At 32.4% G+C, this 17,730-nt stretch overlaps 1 protein-coding gene across 1 annotated transcript; it reads right to left on the bottom strand.

Moving 5' to 3' along the window:
• Positions 1 to 4,883: 4,883 nt before the first annotated feature.
• On the bottom strand, positions 4,884 to 12,961 carry LOC111710327 (peroxidase). Its single transcript, XM_023484391.1, has 18 exons — positions 12,697 to 12,961; positions 12,513 to 12,570; positions 12,051 to 12,170; positions 11,048 to 11,132; positions 9,939 to 9,994; positions 8,952 to 8,998; positions 8,252 to 8,344; positions 7,855 to 7,998; positions 7,514 to 7,629; positions 7,235 to 7,339; positions 6,983 to 7,024; positions 6,790 to 6,907; positions 6,522 to 6,658; positions 6,345 to 6,446; positions 6,146 to 6,245; positions 5,930 to 6,069; positions 5,682 to 5,836; positions 4,884 to 5,445 (listed from the first exon to the last, which is right to left on the bottom strand). Exons 1-18 carry the CDS (start codon positions 12,910 to 12,912, stop codon positions 5,111 to 5,113), a joined length of 2,169 nt encoding a protein of 722 aa, XP_023340159.1. The 5' UTR covers positions 12,913 to 12,961; the 3' UTR covers positions 4,884 to 5,110.
• Between the last annotated feature and the right edge of the window lie 4,769 nt (positions 12,962 to 17,730).

Raw genomic sequence — 17,730 nt, 5'->3', positions numbered from 1 at the left:
ATATTTAGGACAAATTGTAAAAATAATTTATCAACCATGCTTCATGGTTACATTAGTATCCATTTAAAGACTGTCATACACGATTCACAGTGGCACCCTTCAAACCTAAGTCTGATAAAAAAATGTTGGAGATATTCCTGTTTTTCTTTTATTTATTATTTTCAATTGTGGTTCTTTATAAAATTATTGTGCAGATTTATGCAGTAGAAGAAAATCTAGTGAAAATACTGAAGGATCAGGTTAAGCTCCTCTACAAGGATAAGAAAAGTTTATTCATAAATTTAAAACGTTTGTGTTCTTCTCAAAAGCTCTTTAATAAGAGAAGTTATGATTGATCTTAACTCTAGTATGCCAAGTCCATTAGCGCCTGATCCAATCTGGGTTCAGTCATGTATTTTTTGTCTATTCTGAACCAATAGAAATTGCATGGGGGTATAACATCTATCTTTCTATCTAGCTCATTATCCAATTAGAGATATGAATCCTTATATCGGCGCTATCAGTGAATGGAAATATTTCCTTATACTGAAACTATAGTGTTACGTGCAATTTACTTTAGTTTCACGTGTCCTCATTGTTATGAAGGGTATCATTGTGAATCGGACTTGAGGGTCACATAAAATTATGCCCATAGTCTCTTTAGCGATCATAATCACTCCTGTATGCTGAGTCCATTAGCGCCTGATCCAATCAGGGTTCAGTCATCTATTTTTTGTCTATTCTGAACCAATAGAAATAGTATGGTGGTAACATCTATCTTTCTATCTATATCATAATCCAATTAGAGTTATGAATCCTTAAATCGGCGCTATCAGTAAAGGTAAATATTTACTTCTGATGAAACTGTAAGTTTAACATTTACATTTTAACAGTTTGTCAGACATTGAGAAATGTTTTAATGATATTTCTCAAAGGATTATTTTTTTGTTCTGCTGGAAAACACTTTTTTTATTGACAAAGTATGAATTGATATTGTAAACTGTGTATCTATCAATAATTAAAAAATTTATATATTTCCATGTCTTAATATTGTAATTGCAAAGATAATGTGCGATAAAAGTGCTAATGCTAAAACAGCTCGGATTTAAGAATGACAAATATGAATTTTTTATCATTACAGGAATTAAGTCTTTGCCACAAACCCAAATTTTCTAATCCCTAAATCTTTGCAACCTGATGATGTTAACACTTGATATTTCAAACCCATAGATTATTTCATCCAACAGAATTTATAGTTTAAAATATCTACAACATTTGGTTGAATTGCAAAGAGATATGGATTCGAAAATCAGAGTTTGTGACAACAATATATATATCATTTTTTCTTTTTTACATTACCCTGTTTTAAAATGACCTAAAACTGCCAACTCTTGTACATAAGGTTTAACTCGTTTTGTATCTTTGTGCTGTACACTTGTGCGCTAGTTCATGTACATAACTGTTCCTATATTTAAACAGGTTCTCATGTAAATTCTTATGCATATGCGAAAACAATGCAAAATTGATTTCTGCGAGTGCAATGTGCCAAATGTGAATTTTGTGCCAAAATAACGTCTTTGCCATAATCAGTATTATTCTATGATGGCCGCCTAACTGAAAAAGAATGAAAGAGATAAGAAAGCAAAGAGTAAATAACATAAAGAAGCAAAGAATAAATGATATAAGAAAGCAAAGAAAAGAATAAATGATATAAGAAAGCAAAGAATAAATGACATAAGAATAATTAAAAATGAATGCATGAGAATAAACTAAACTAATTGAAAGCAAATGAGTTTGTATACAGTTAAACCCGGAGATTCGAAAGTATTTATTAAATGTCGTCTTTACAATTTTTTAATATGTTTTATTCTATTATATATATCTGAATTTCAGTAATTGTAAAGATAAAAAATAGACAAAAAATGTGCACGAATAGTTTTGAAGAGCTCAATATAATCGTTAAATTAAAAACTAAATATCTGCAGCATTCCATTATCAGTAGGATAAAGAGACAGTTTATAAATTCTTTCGATGACTCCGAAGTTCTGATTCAAACTGTAATTAAGAATGTGAATGAGTTATAGGGTGTCCCAAAAAAAGAATTATTTAAAAAGACGATATCGAATTCGTCTCTGAATTCCCATATTTATTGGAACACCCTGTAGAATAAATGAATTGTAAATTTTTGACTCGGTATGAATTTGTGTAAATATCTTTTTTATACAAATAAAGTTTTTAGTGTTCAGTCAGCGTACAATTAGTCAGTTTTCGAGAATATGTATCTATTAAAGGGACTTTTTAGAGAATATGAATTCATTAAAGGGACTGTTTAGAGAATATGTATTTATTAAAGGGACTGTTTAGAGAATATTTATTTATTAAAGGGACTGTTTGGAGAATATGTATTTACTAAAGAGACTGTTTAGAGAATATGTATTTATCAAAGGGACTGTTTAGAGATTATGTATTTATTAAAGAGAATGTCTAGAGAATATGTCTTTATTAAAGGGACTGTAAGCGCATTTTAAGTAACACTTGAAATTACGCTTACAGCCCAATCCATGGGCGATTTTCAATATGCAGTCCAATGTGTGTATATCTCGCAGATGTTGTCAAATATTGTTACGGTCGTCGTCGTATATATCAATACAATGAAGACGAATTTTGTTTTATATTTCTTTATTTCTACCAAGCTTTCAGACAGCAAGGATACACGTAAACTTGGAAACAAAGAGAAGTTGTCATTTAGCAGCTTCTCTTTGTTTACTTGGAATCTTGTAATTGAAAAAAATCTTGTTAGAAATAAGTCGTCTTTATTGTATTGATTTAAACACCAACCATTGTATTCAATGTGTTTCTGTTTTTAAATAAGTCGTCTTTATTGTATTGATTTAAACACCAACCATTGTATTCAATGTGTTTCTGTTTTTGAATAAGTCGTCTTTATTGTATTAATTTAAACACCAACCATTGTATTCAATGTGTTTCTGTTTTTAAATAAGTCGTCTTTATTGTATTGATTTAAACACCAACCATTGTAGTCAATGTGTTTCTGTTTTTAAATAAGTCGTCTTTATTGTATTGATTTAAACACCAACCATTGTAGTCAATGTGTTTCTGTTTTTAAATAAGTCGTCTTTATTATATTGATTTAAACACCGACCATTGTATTCAATGTGTTTCTGTTTGGTCCAGTTTAAGCCCTCTGATCGACCTGAAATGACAGAATGACTCATCTAAAGATCATGATCCAGACATTTTACAAATTCAAGTCATCAAGATTTCATCTCCCCTGTTCATTGAATTAAAGGGAAGGAAAAGAAATGTTTTATTACAGTGGTTGGCGTATATGCAAATACAATGAAGACGACTTTTCTTTTTTAGTTTTGATTTCTAACAAGCTTTTTTAAATTTTATAATTAAAAAAAGAGACGCTGACAGCTGTTAATTGGCAGATTCTCGTTATTTCGATGTTTATGCGTATCCATGCTGTTTGAGAGCAATGCAGAATTAAAATTTAAATCGAAAGTCGATATACACGACGACGACAACTGTAGATACCTTCATTTGGACAAACTAAGAATTCGTTGTATATTTGAATTAAATCCAAATCTATGGATACCCACAAAGGATTAGACTGTAAAGACGCCCCAGAAATGTAAAATATGACGATTTGAAGCTTAATTTTTGATTTCTGCATTAATTGGGTATTTTGATGGTTTACTAAATTGCCAAGCAGAGAAATAAGCCAGTTTTGGCCTACAAAGAACCCTGAATGCAAGAAAATGGACTTAACAAATTCCGTACAATCGTCTCTGAAGGGTCATTCTTTGTGGGTAACCCTGTATATATTTGGCTTTGTATCCAATAAACGCCGAAACGGCCGAACTGAACTGGTCCAAATCGTACAATCGTCTCTGAAGGGTCATTCTTTGTGGGTAGCCCTCTATATATTTGGCTTTGTATCCAATAAACGCCAAAACGGCCGAACTGAACAGGTCCAAATGTTTGACCCCAGGACTATTTTGAAATGTTTGCCCCAATTTGTAAATTCACTTTTAAAAACAGACAAATCCGCAAATATGTTCATTATTTTTAAAAAAACAATGCTACCCTTTCAGAAACATTAAAGGGGCTGTTAAGCGTGATTTTAAGTGACCTTCATTCAAAGAAAACAATTCCAGATTTTACAACGGAACCCTTTAAACCTTAATCTGATCAAAAATGTGGAAGATATCTCGAGAGGTGTTTATTTCTGTGAGTTTCAACATTGCTTCTTATTAACAAGAAAACCGCAAATGAAAATAAACAGTTCAATAAAAATTGTTAAAAAGTAGTTGTAAATCGGACATTGCCATCTTTGCATTCAGGGTCACTTGTAATTACGCCTACAGTCGCTTTTAAGCTGCACGAACGACCAAGGAAGTGTAGAAGTTGTACAATTGTGTAAAGCAATCTCTAAAAAAAATTTCTAAGATTAAATTACTAATTGTCAAACGAATTCTGCATATTATTTCATGTATCCTAGAAGATCTTCAAGTCGTCTCTTAACTATCATGTTAAGTAGTACACCCTGCAGCTCACAAGTTTAAGGCTTGCTTTGTCAATCAATCTTTCTTCTCCGAAAATGTTTTGAAAATAGTTTAAATTTATTAACTATAATTTGTAAAGATTTCGGAATGATAATAATTAACAGGAATGGTCCAAACTGGTTTAAATTGTTATTGTACTAGAATTGTACAATGAGTCCTGAAAACCGGTTCCAATCAAGAGTACAGCTAATGTAAAAACATAAACAAAATAAATATGTTGAGCAGGTGAAATAATGTAACAAAAATGTTAGATGAACGTAGATACAGAAAAATGGTAACACACAAGGTCGGACTAAAAAGAGGTTTCTTGTTTCAATTTCCCATTTCTCGTTTCTGTACGGTTACGTTGCATTGCCTAGGTACCTCCCAGGGTACATAAGTTGCGGCAAAGAAGTTGGCTTGTTGTACAAGATTGACTAGTTACTAATTTACAATTAAATTAACAAAGAATTGAAAAGCAAAATGCCCTTTTTAGATTTGATGCCAATTAAGAACAAGTTTAAATAATTGAGTTTTCATGTATCTAATCAATTTAAAGTCTATTTGCCAAAGCCAAATGAAGGTGAAGGTGCAGCGTGATAAGTTGCATCACGCCACTTACTCAAATCCATACGGGGTAGAATACCCGACTTGCATGGAACTCTTGGGTTAATTTCATGATCTGGCAGCACCATAGCGTAAACTTGTACATTATCCAACTCATCAGAGTTGTCACAAAGGATTCTGGACATCTTCATTTTGCGGATTTCTCCAAGTTGTTCAACAGTGAAGCTTGATGGCCATCCTCCATTCTCATACCAGAACCGATCTCCATGTCGGAAGTTGTGGAACTGTCTTCCTATGACGCATGCTAGGGTGGGGCCAACCAGTGATCCTGAAGACAGGTTCTTTATCATTTACTTCCTGGACCAGTCAAAATGTCAGTCAATCTGCCATAATAGGTCAGGTTATGAATATTCATTCATGCATGGCCAAATAGGTTTTTATCTCATTCAAACAGAGGAATTGAAAAGTAAATTCTTCAATAAATATAAATACATAGTTTAATGCTTTAATTTAAATTTTTGAAAGGGTTTAGCTTTAATTTGATTTGTTGTAAAGAACTTTTTCCTGGAAGGGGTTTCTCAGTAACAGCAGAGGACCAGAGATCCAAGTCTTCAACAGATGCATACACACCAGCATATGCCTTGACCGAGTTGTTAGGCATAATATCATGAAGATCCTCCCAGGTGTTCATTGGGTGGAGTCCACACCATTCTCTCCATCTTTTATAATGTTAATTTTAGTCACTATCATGTAAATTTTCAACCAATTAAGCAATCATTAATATCAATAAAGCAATCAATATAAGCACAAACCTATTATAAGAGGGGACACCATGTTCTCTTCCTCTTGCAATGTTAAGAGCTGCAAGATCCATTCCAAATTTCTTTCCTGGTTCTTGGAACAAATGGTTAGTAACCTCCTGGGTGACGGAGGAGTCGAATGCTTGAGCAACCTGGAAATTTATTTGGTTATGATGCTTAAGAAAGCCTAAATATTTATATAATTTGCAAAAGAAAGGTCCTTTTTACCTGGTTGATGAGTCCCATCATGTAAGCATCAGACCATCCAGGCTTGTACAGATCGTATGGTTGCTGCAACATCTCAGAAAGCTTTTGAGAACCAACATATCTGAAAGTAAATGAGTCTTAATCATCTATGAACAAATATCAATAAGTAACAATTGCATTACTCAGGGAAAGTAAAATATTTATTTCTTATCTTTCCTACCTGTGGGTCTTAGACCATCTTTCAATGGTTGAAGGAAGGAGAGTATGTCCAAAACGGAATGCAGCAGACACAAAAGAAGCAGCAGCAGAAGGGTTGGTGGCACTAAATAGAGAAATAATTCAGTAAAGAACATAGATAAATAACTAGTTAATATAAATGCAAACTCCACAATCTTACCTGTCATATCCATCAAAGTATCCTTCCTTGAGCAGAACCAGATCATTCCTCTGCATCACTTCCTTTCCAAGAACCATGGGGAGGAACTCATTGTAGGTAATATGTTGGACGAGAGCAGCAATGATATGCCGGACTTCCTGATAAGGATAAAACATTGGGTTGTTTTTTCATGAGTTCCAGTGAAAATTAAATTAAATTTCAAGGTTCATGGAGCTCTGATCCCGGAGTTAGAGTTTATGTGATCATCCGATTATCTCATAATTTCTACCTGGAAAATTGTTTCGTCATTCCAATGAGGGTTGATCTTGGAGAGTTCAACTGCAATTCTGTTGTGCTCTCTCACGAATAGGAGGTGAACCATTGCAAGAACAGTTTGCTCATTGACTCTAAATAAAAATGTTAGAGTCTTATTTTTTAAAATGGCTAGACAAAATAAAGATAAAGACAAAAAATGACAATACCTGCTATCACCAGCCAAAAAGCAGAAAACATCTTCTTGGGGTCTAAAATTAATGTTTGATTTATTTTTAAAAGTATAATCATCACATGCTTACTGTACCCCATAGATCATCATATTTTTTTATTACATTGATAACCATTTTGAAATAGAAAATGAGCCATTTGTTTTTTGTTCTTTATTTCCAATAGTTTGATATTATTTTCAAATTGAATTGGTCCTCTGGGTTTAATGATTATTAGAGTATAAACAATACCTGATACAACCCTCATCAGGTTCATGAAGCTTCAGAGGAAGAAGATCCCTCATATTGAACTCAGCAAAGGCAGGCAGAGTCTTCAGTAGTCCACCCTTATAAAGCCTGAACAGGACAGTTGGTTAGTTGTTTAGAGCAGGGACAAAGAGATGGTTAAAGTTTAATTTTCTATTCAGTCGTAAATGACGTCAGCTCTTTCAGAACAATCTTAGCTAGTTTCTGTCTAAAATTAGTTTTAAGAAAGCTTTATTTCTTCGTAAGGTAATTTTGTTTTCTTACCTCAGCATCTCCTGTTTTTCAGGTGTACTTCCATAAACAGTTCCAGCGTCAAGGATGGAGGAGATCTCATTTGTTGGTGTTCTAGGTCCTAGTCTGCAATTATGACGAAGACCAGCCTGAGAAAAGATCAATCTTTGTAAATAAATCAAAAGTTTGAGGTAAATGAAAATTTTGACACATTAAGTTAAATTAAATTTAAGTTTTGACACAACTGGTTTAATGAAGCGCTTACATGAGACATGTGGAATTGTATTCTATGTTAAAAATCATCATATTACCACAAGATATATATTAATTAGTTTAAAAATGCAATAACCATAACGGAATGGAATGCTATCTACCTCAGTCCTAACAAAGTTCATACACTTTCGGTTATGAGAGGCGTAGAAGTTATCACCAGGAGGAATTTCAATGGGCAAGCAGTTGGGGTGATTGGCTTGAGGGCCACCATCACAGCACTTGGGAGTCTTTTTTGTTATAGGGTCCTAGATAAATACAATCATTTAATGCATTTAAACTGAATGTAACATTAATAAAAATCTAATTGTAACTTCAAGAACATTGAGAACGTACGCGAACATGAAATATTTAATTGTTACTTAAGAATACGGGTTCCAATCAGAATTCCGATGCGTTGAACTACTTCTGTTGTGCACCGGTTCAAGTTAAAGATTAAGTGGTTCAACTTTGGCCATGCTATACTCAAATCTGGTCTTAGATCTTGCATCTACAATGTACCTTAGTTTCAGCGGTTAGCGTGATGTCATGATCAATAAACTGCCCCCAGGCAACCAGGAGGATGGTTACAGCGTGGTCATGGAAGCCTTCATCCTAAATATCATACGTTAGAAGAACTAAAACTTAGAATCAATATAATTTTTAATGATGTTTTGAAAAAGACAAAATACAATTTACTTTTTCTAAATCTTTTACAGTATTTGTCAACAATGTTTAAAATGAAAAAATATTTGGATAAAAACATTCAAACATTCAAATTTGCTTCATGAATGATGATTTTTTAAGTATTTCTAAATATAATGTATTCCGAATTGTAAAAAGTTTTATCTAAAATCAAAATAAATCCAAAATAAATGCCAAATATTGTGTGTTTCAATTTAAGTCAAATAAACAGTTTTTTTGCAACATTTTCCCACGAATATTTACAATTTGATAATTTGATTCGTCAATTTGTCAACAATACAAAATTTGGTTGTGTGGTGAATTCAAATTCATTCCACCACTGTGTAACTAATGTCTTTATTGGATAGGATGGATCCAGATAGATAGGATGGATAGGATGGAAAAGGATGGATAGGATGGATAGGACGGATAGGACGGATAGGATGGATAGGATGGGTAGGACGCATAGGACGGATAGGACGGATAGGACGAATAGGACGGATAGGACGGATAGGACGGATAGGATGGATATATTTACCCTGTGAACACTTGAAGAAACCAGTCTAGCGGAAGGAAGGGGATATCCTGAAAAATATTATTTATAAAATAGAACAAATCAGGATAAAATTTATAATTCTAATCCCAACCTTTACATTTAATTAAAATTTTTTACACAAATACTCTATCCTTTATATATACTCATTGATCCAACCCATATTCTATCCCTTCTATATAAACGTTGATACAATCTTCAACAATAATTTATCCTTTATAAATACACATTGATCCAACCATGTAACCTTCCTCAACTCATTTTATCTACACATTGATTTTGTACCAATAATCTATCCTTTATATGTATGCATTGATCATGTACCAATACTCTATCCTTTATGTATTCAATTGATCCTTTACCAATACTCTATCCTTTATGTATTCAATTGATCCTTTACCAATACTCTATCCTTTATGTATTCAATTGATCCTTTACCAATACTCAATCCTTTTTTTATACATTGATTGTGTACCAATACTCTATCCTTTATATATACACATTGATCCCGTACCAATACTATATCCTTTATATATGCACGATGTTCCAAACAATACTCCATCCTTTATTTAGACACATTGATCCTGTACCAATTCTCTATCCTTTATACATACACATTTATCCTATAACAATACTCTATCCTTTATATATACACATTGATCAACCACATCTTTTTTCGTAATATATACACATTGATCCAACCAATACTCTATCCTTTATATATCCACATTGATCCAACCAATACTTTATCCTTTATATTTAAGCATTGATCAACCAATACTCTATCCTTTATATATACACATTGATTCAACCAATACTCTATCCTTTATATATCCACATTGATCCAACCAATACTTTATCCTTTATATTTAAGCATTGATCAACCAATACTCTATCCTTTATATATACACATNCAAAAGTACTTTATCAAGTACTAATACTCTATTTTTTATATATAAGCATTGGACCAACCTGTAACGGAAGCCCTGGGTGCGGAAACCCCGTCAGCATAATCTGGAGGCAGGAATCTAAATAACAAATTAAAATATCATTTTAAGAATTCATATCATTGTTCTCAGTATTACAGTAATAAATAAGCCTGCAAATAAACCTTCCTCATATTACTTTAAGAAATAATTATCTTATATTCAAAGAATATTGCCATAAATCAAGAATCTAAGATGAACTTCCATATGATAAAGTGTACTACAGTTTTTGGGAGGAATGTTTGTAAAGTTTGGGCAACCCTGCACGTGTTTAAATTCCTCCTAGAACTACAGTACACTTCCTGTTTTATATATTTTTCGCGTACATATATTCAAGTTGTCTATTTTTTGTGAATTCAAGATGGCATTCTTTACACTTTACACTTTACAGTGTATTTTGTACACTAAAATCCTAAATAATGACTTGTACAGTGACAATTTACACTAAAATCCAACATGGCTATTTCTAAACTGTACACTGTACAGTGTACAATGCACTAAATCTCAACATTGATACCTGTAAATTTTGTAAATTAGATTCCAATATGGCTACCTATACAGTGTACACTACAATCAAATATGGCTACCTGTACACTGTAAATTGGACTACAATATAGCTACCGGCCTGTACATTGTAAATTTGAGCCCAATATGGCCTCCTGTACACTGTAAACTAGAATCCAATATGGCTACCTGTACACTGTAAACAAGAATCCAATATGGCCGCCTGTACACTGTAAACAAGAATCCAATATAGCCGCCTGTACACTGTAAACTAGAATCCAATATGGCCGCCTGTATACACTGTAAACTAGAATCTAATATAACCACCTGTACATGTAAACTAGAATCCAGTATGGCAACCTGTACACTGTAAACTAGAATCCAATATGGCAACCTGTACACTGTAAACTAAAATCCAATATAATCAAGTGTACACAGTAAACTAGAATCCAATATGGCCGCCTGTACACTGTGCAGCATTTTAAAATACTGCATACTGTAAACAAGAATCCAATATGGCCACCTGTACACTGTAAACTAGAATCCAATATGGCCGCCTGTACACTGTAAACTAGAATCCAATATGGCTACCTGTGATGAGCATTCATAGCTGCTCCCCAATGAGGATTATCAAGATTATTGCACAAACCCTCGATGGACCTAAAAAGATTGAAATGAAATAAAAACATAAACAGTTTTTTTTTAATCTTGATGAAAAATGGCGACAAGGTAATATGATATTTTCCCGCTGTGTTGTATATAAAATCCTGTCATATCATTCTATAAAAGCCTGGAGGAACCCATAAATGGAGTTCCAAAAAAAACGGAATCCCCAAAAAATTACAATATTGTTGTCAATTATAATTTAAACAATGCTTCCAACAGCAAACTTCAAAGGTTAGAATCGTGTTACAAATTTAAATTCAATATTGTTTTTTTTGAACAACCTGAGAAACCAGCGGGATCTCTGTATTATTCTTTGGTTCCTGTTTCCTTGCAGTGTAAACTTACTATCCTAATATCCAACTATCCTACTATCCTACAATCCAACTACCTACTATCCTACTATCCTACTATCCTATTANCAATTAATGGTCAACATATAGATTTAATACTTTGTCAGATGTATCCCTTCAGATCTTAGGCAAAAAATTATGAGAATTTTGCCAATTACTTCTAAAAAACTAAAGCTAAAAACAGTGCTGTGTAGATCTAAAATACAGGACGAAAGGAATCGTGTAAGTGAGTTTTTGAGGTTCGATGAAATGTTCAGGAGTCAATAACTTATCGAAGGGGGAGGGGGGGGGGGACTTAACCTTTTTCAATTTTCCAGAAGAGGGTTGAATGGTGAATCCATTCCGCGGATTATTTCAAGTACTTATTATTTCAAAGTACAACTTTAAGAATGACTCGACGTAATAATCCTTAACCCCATAAATTCACACAGTTTTTCAACTTTGACAACCTGATATTTTATATGTCGAAAGGAGTAATCCCTTTGTTCTATCTTAAAATTAATTATTTTCAATTGCAGTAAAATCAATTTTCCAATTTGTGCAGCAAAAGAAACGAAGAAAATGTCAGAATTAAACACTTTTCCAGATAACAGAGTGTTGGCGTCCTACCTTAGATAGAGCATACTGTTTAGCCAGGTATCTGGAGGCTTCGTAGATAACAGTCCCAAGAGAAGCAATGTCATGAGGACTAAACTTTCCTGAAAAGAGTTCAATTCAAAAACAGATTTTTAAACCTTTTTTCTCTCTATTCAGTCATAGTTTAAAGACTGATGGATAGATGGATGAATAGATAGAAAGATAAATATAGATAGATAGATAGATAGATAGATAGATAGATAGATAGATAGATAGATAGATAGATAGATAGATATATAGATAGATAGATAGATAGATAGATAGATAGATAGATAGATAAAAAGATAGATAGATAGATAGATATATAGATAGATAGATAGATAGATAGATAGATAGATAGATATATAGATAGATAGATAGATAGATAGATAGATAGATAGATAGATAGATAGTTAGATAGATACCTTTAACAGGGGGAAGCCCTAAACGATCTCTCGCGGAAAGGAACGCAGCGTTGACTGCCTAAAAAATTGGGGGAATTAAAAAAATCAGTAAAATATGGGAAACTATCAAAAACCAACCAATCAATCAATAAATATGCAATCAAATAATCAATTTATTAATCAATCGATTAAAAAAACAGCCTACCTCAAATGTGATACATGTATTCTGACCATCGTATGTATTAGGCCGGCCGCCGAAAATCTGATTTGCCTGATCAAACAGCGCCGATTTGCCGGGCCCTGGAATAATCAGTGCACAACCGGCGTTGGCGCTTGGAGGTGGGGGTGGCGGGGCTCCAAACCGGTTTGGGTATTGAGCCGCAGCGCCCACTACTAAGAGTAAAGCTTGCAGCGCCTGCATGGTAGGTGTGTGAGGGGGGAGGGGGCGGCTGCCAAAACTTTCCAATATATTTCTGAAAATATCATAAATATTTAAATTTTATCATCTAATTATTTTTTAAAGCTTGAAAACCAGCTTTTCTTTTATATTTTCTCTACAAAATCTACTCTTTAGAATTGTCAAAACAAGCTGAAAATATTCTACCTTCTTCCCTGGTTAAAATCGGTTCAGGGGGGTTCATAAGTTATGCTGTACAAACACACAGACAAACAGAAATTACTACTTAATATGTACATGTACATATGTACATTGTACATACAAGTAAATGTAAATTAACAGAACATTATCTTTGAATTAAATCAAATAAAGAGTAAAAGTATATTCTGAGCTAAAAAACTTTAGACATGGGATATCCTCAATCCCGATCGGTTAATCAATCTGGAGATTAATAACAAGAGGAAAACAAGCCTTATTTAATCTCGAGATTAAGAAAAAGAGTGGATCAAGCATTAATCCCGATATCTACCATTCAAAAGTTCCCAGATCAGAACTTATAGAGTTAAAACTTGTGTCATGTATAATGTATAATGTATAATGTATAATGTATAATGTATAATGTATAATGTATAATTTATAATATATAATGTATAATGTATAGTGTATAATGTATAATGTATAATGTATAACGTATAATGTATAATATATAATGTATAATGTATAATGTATAATATATAATGTATAATNGCAGTACAACCAAATAGTTCTATTTACAGTACAACCAAATAGTTCTATTTACAGTACAACCAAATAGTTCTATTTACAGTACAACCAAATAGTTCTATTTACAGTTCAACCAAATAGTTCTATTTGACCAGCTATAAAACTTCCTTGTTTGTTTGTCCGATCATAACTCATATACCTCTCGACCAATTTGCCTCAAATTTTTATTGGTGAATTCGGGAGAACCACGGGAATATTCTTCGCCTTGGATTTAAGAGTGGGTCGACTTTTACAGGAAATAAATTGCTAAAATCGTAATTTAAGACCAAGCGCGGCCGGGTAATTGGCTGGAGTACCTTAAGCAACGGTGGATTCCCAAGCTAGTATAATGTAAAGATGTTGTTGATTTTTTTTTAAAAACTTATTGCGTAACACTAATATTTTGTACTAGATGCAGTATAATTTTTGAATTATATTTGAATATTAGTTTGCCTGGGAATATCATAAAACTTTATAATGTTTATAAATATTACAATACTAAAAATATGTAATATTTATACATACCACACTATACTAGGGATATCTGTACCACAATAGAATAAGGAAGGATATGCATATCCACATTTAAATCAGAAGGGATGCCACAATAGAGTAAGAAGCCATGTTTGATTATTTTTATTCAAACAAATAGCTATCTATCTAACTATCTATCTATATAATATATCTATCTATTTATCTATCTATCTATCTATATAATATATCTGTCTGTGTATGTATCTATCTATCTATATAATATATCTATCTATCCATATAATATATCTGTCTATGTATCTATCTAATATCTATCTATCTATTTATCTATCTATCTATCTATTCATCAAACCATATGTCTGATTGAATTTGACTACTTAACAATAATGACAAGCCTGAGATGAATTACTACAGAATTATCCTCAACTACAGGGTGTCCCAGAATTATCCTCAACTACAGGGTGTCCCAGAAAATTGAAATTTACTCTTAGTGCAATTCTTCAAATGTTATTTGTTTTTAATAAATTAAAAACTTGGAACTCTTCATCCCTAAAAAGTAAAATTTCTTACGCCCCCATTTTACGCAAGCGCGTGAGTGCGCGCGCCTGATAACCTTCCGGTTTCTTGACCTTCATCTTTAAATGTACTTCAGGCGCAAAGATAAAGCTTGCGCCAAGCTAAATTGTACACTGGGCAGACAGATATTCGCGGATTTTTAGATTTCAGACGTTGTGGTGTTTTGCGTTAAGCTTTCCGGGAAAAAAAATAGTTCTGATGTGACGCACGGCTGGCGTTTGAACGCTACCTGCGCACCTTTCACTAGTTGGATGCGAACTGAGTCCTAGGCGCCGGGTCTATAAAGGCGCCAACATAGGCGCCAACACCGTCGCAACATCTGTAGAGAATGTGGTTCTCCTATTGGCTGAAAAAGTCACGTGACGAGGGGATACCAGATCCGCTTGTATCAATCTTATGCATTTTAGATCCAGATACGAAAATATATAAATACTTTTATAGATTATAGATATATTTATTTGAATATATATATGCATTCATATCTAGTATAACTAGCTTGGGAACCCAGCTTTGCCTGGCTTTAGAATAATTTTTGTTAAAAGCCATGAACATTCCCCTAGTTCTACCAAGTTTTTCAATCAGAATGTTAATGGGTTTCTGAGTTATGATCGGACATACAAACAAACAGACAGACAGACAAACTTACTATCTACTTTACATATTTCAGATATACACAATACAGATATAAAAAATACAGATTTAAATCTACTGAAAAAGTCTGTCTTCTAATTTACGTAGAAATAAAAGCATTTTAATAATTATCTCAGATAAAGGCAAAAACTCAAAAAGCCCTTCAAAGTATTACTATTTGAGTGACAAAATAAGAAAGACATTATTTTATTTTATAAAAATTTTGAAAGCCTTATTTTTATCAACATTTTAATGATTAATAATTTTCATAACTTTTTATTCATGACCCTTAGAACATTTTCAAACATAAAAATACGTCTCTTCTTACATTCACAAAATACAGTTTAATTTAGAATGATGCAAAATTTTCTTTATGCATTTGTTGAGATTTTACAAAAAAAATTTTATATGAAATTAGATTACATTGTTAAGCAAGGGGAGGGGGAAGGATGGGTTATAAAAGATAGTTTCTCAAAGCATTGGGCTTCAATTTTACCGCTCTAACCAACTTATGCTTTTTTGTATACTTTGAAACTATAAAGCACTTGTTTTAGATAAAATTGTGACGTCATGTATAATTGGTACATTTCTCTGTTGCCACCTATTGTACTGGATAATCTATTTGAGATAAACATACGTCTACTGTAAATTAATTTTCAAAACTTTATGGTTATGACGTAATCTTAATGATAATGTAATCACATAATTAAGTATTTCACTTGCCAAACAGTGGCGTACATAGGGGGGCAGTAGTCCTCTATCCCCCCTGGAAAATACAAAATTAAAAGAGAACAAATTTAAAAAGTAACACCTGACAATGACAAAGACTAAGGATTTGTCTAAATTCACTGTTAACACACAATTTTAAGATATTTTAAACTAAAACTTTTGCAAAAACGAGACCTCGACATATTAGATGCTTATAACATGATGTAAGATGTAATACAGGTATTCTATTTTTCCATTTTTTCTTACAGTCAATTAATATTGGAATTGAGTCTTTGGCACAAACTCAAATATTCAAACCTTTGGAACCTGATGTTGTAAACCTTTGATATTTCATATTCAGAATATTTGATATACAGAATTCACTTGGTTCCAAAAATCAGAGTTTGTGGCAAGGACTTAATTCCTTTATTTCCATAAAGTATATATATTCCATTCTCTATGTATAAATATCATCCCTGCCATTCAACGCCATCGTTGCTCAAATAAATGTAATTATGCAACCTTTCTGAAAATGAAATCATTATATTTTAAGTATTCCACTTTTAATGTTTATTTGTCAAGTTTACATGTTCTAGTTTACTCCATATGTAAACTACCCCGAAAGGCCTGAAAAAAGTAAATAATGTTAAAACTGCTTTGTTTGAAGCAGGTAAGTACTAGTAAACTTATATAGTTTTACTGCTTTCAAGCCAATAGTGTTTTATTTCATACATTGCATCTATATTCTATATACCATATATATGTATATATCTGGTTTGTCTGTCAGTTCGTATTTTTGTTTGTTAGTGTCCAATAAACGTCAAAACGGCTGATTTGATCAGCCTCACTTACCGCAAAGAACGGCTGTTCAAAATAAAAATGCCCGAAAACTATTTCGATTTCTAATTTTTTAGAAATCCCCCAATAAGAATGAAAAGAGGAAAATCTACCAAATTTATTTTTGTAGTAAGTTCAAGATTTCTCACAAAATCTGTAATTGCATTTTTTTGGTAAAAATAGGTTCCTACCTACATGTTGTGACAGTATACAGTGAGAATCAGAAAACAGTGGAATAAATGTCGTCTTTGTTTTTTTATTTTGCTATGGAAATTACTGTACAAAAGAAATCCATTATATATTGGTTAGTTTTTTTATTCTAATAATTCAATATATTATTCTTTAGAGTAACCAAAATTGAAAATAATCAGCTTTTAAAATCATAAACATTGATATCCAATCATAGAGAATAGAATATATATTAGATGGGGAATTTAAAGAATCTCTCGGTATGATTTTTTTCAGTCCCTTTCAGCCTGAAAGGGAGTTCAAAGTGTACAAATCATGTAAATGTTCACAAATTATATGCAGTAGAGTACATTAATACAGTATGTTCCCTAGACTAAACATTTCAATTTCGAATTTTTTTTAAAGCTGTTAAATAAACTTTATAATGAATTAGGTGAATAAAAAACATCATTTGATTTATAGTTATAACGGAAAATCATCGTTTGTAAAGTGGAAGGCATAGAGTCTATGTGAAATGATCATTGGTCAATTATGAAACCAGCCTACTTCATAATTTGGTTTTCTTTATAACATTAATTTTAGATTTTCTATAAAATGATATTCCATAAATATGTGAAGTACATCTGCAGTATGGAAACAGTACAACAA

This window comes from Eurytemora carolleeae, unplaced genomic scaffold (genome assembly GCF_000591075.1).
Source record: "Eurytemora carolleeae unplaced genomic scaffold, Eaff_2.0 scaffold561, whole genome shotgun sequence".
Taxonomy (NCBI): domain Eukaryota; kingdom Metazoa; phylum Arthropoda; class Copepoda; order Calanoida; family Temoridae; genus Eurytemora; species Eurytemora carolleeae.
Note: the sequence above shows the minus strand (reverse complement) of the source record. Positions and strands in the feature narration are given on the sequence as shown.

Bases quoted from the DNA above. Each gene is read 5' to 3' on its own strand.
- LOC111710327 (XM_023484391.1), bottom strand. From the start codon at position 12,912: ATGCAGGCGCTGCAAGCTTTACTCTTAGTAGTGGGCGCTGCGGCTCAA. The intron at 12,171-12,512 runs GTATCTATCTAA...AACTCTTTTCAG, and splicing joins AGGGCTTCCCCCTGTTAAAG to GAAAGTTTAGTCCTCATGAC. The intron at 7,999-8,251 runs GTACATTGTAGA...GTATTTATCTAG, and splicing joins CGCTAACCGCTGAAACTAAG to GACCCTATAACAAAAAAGAC.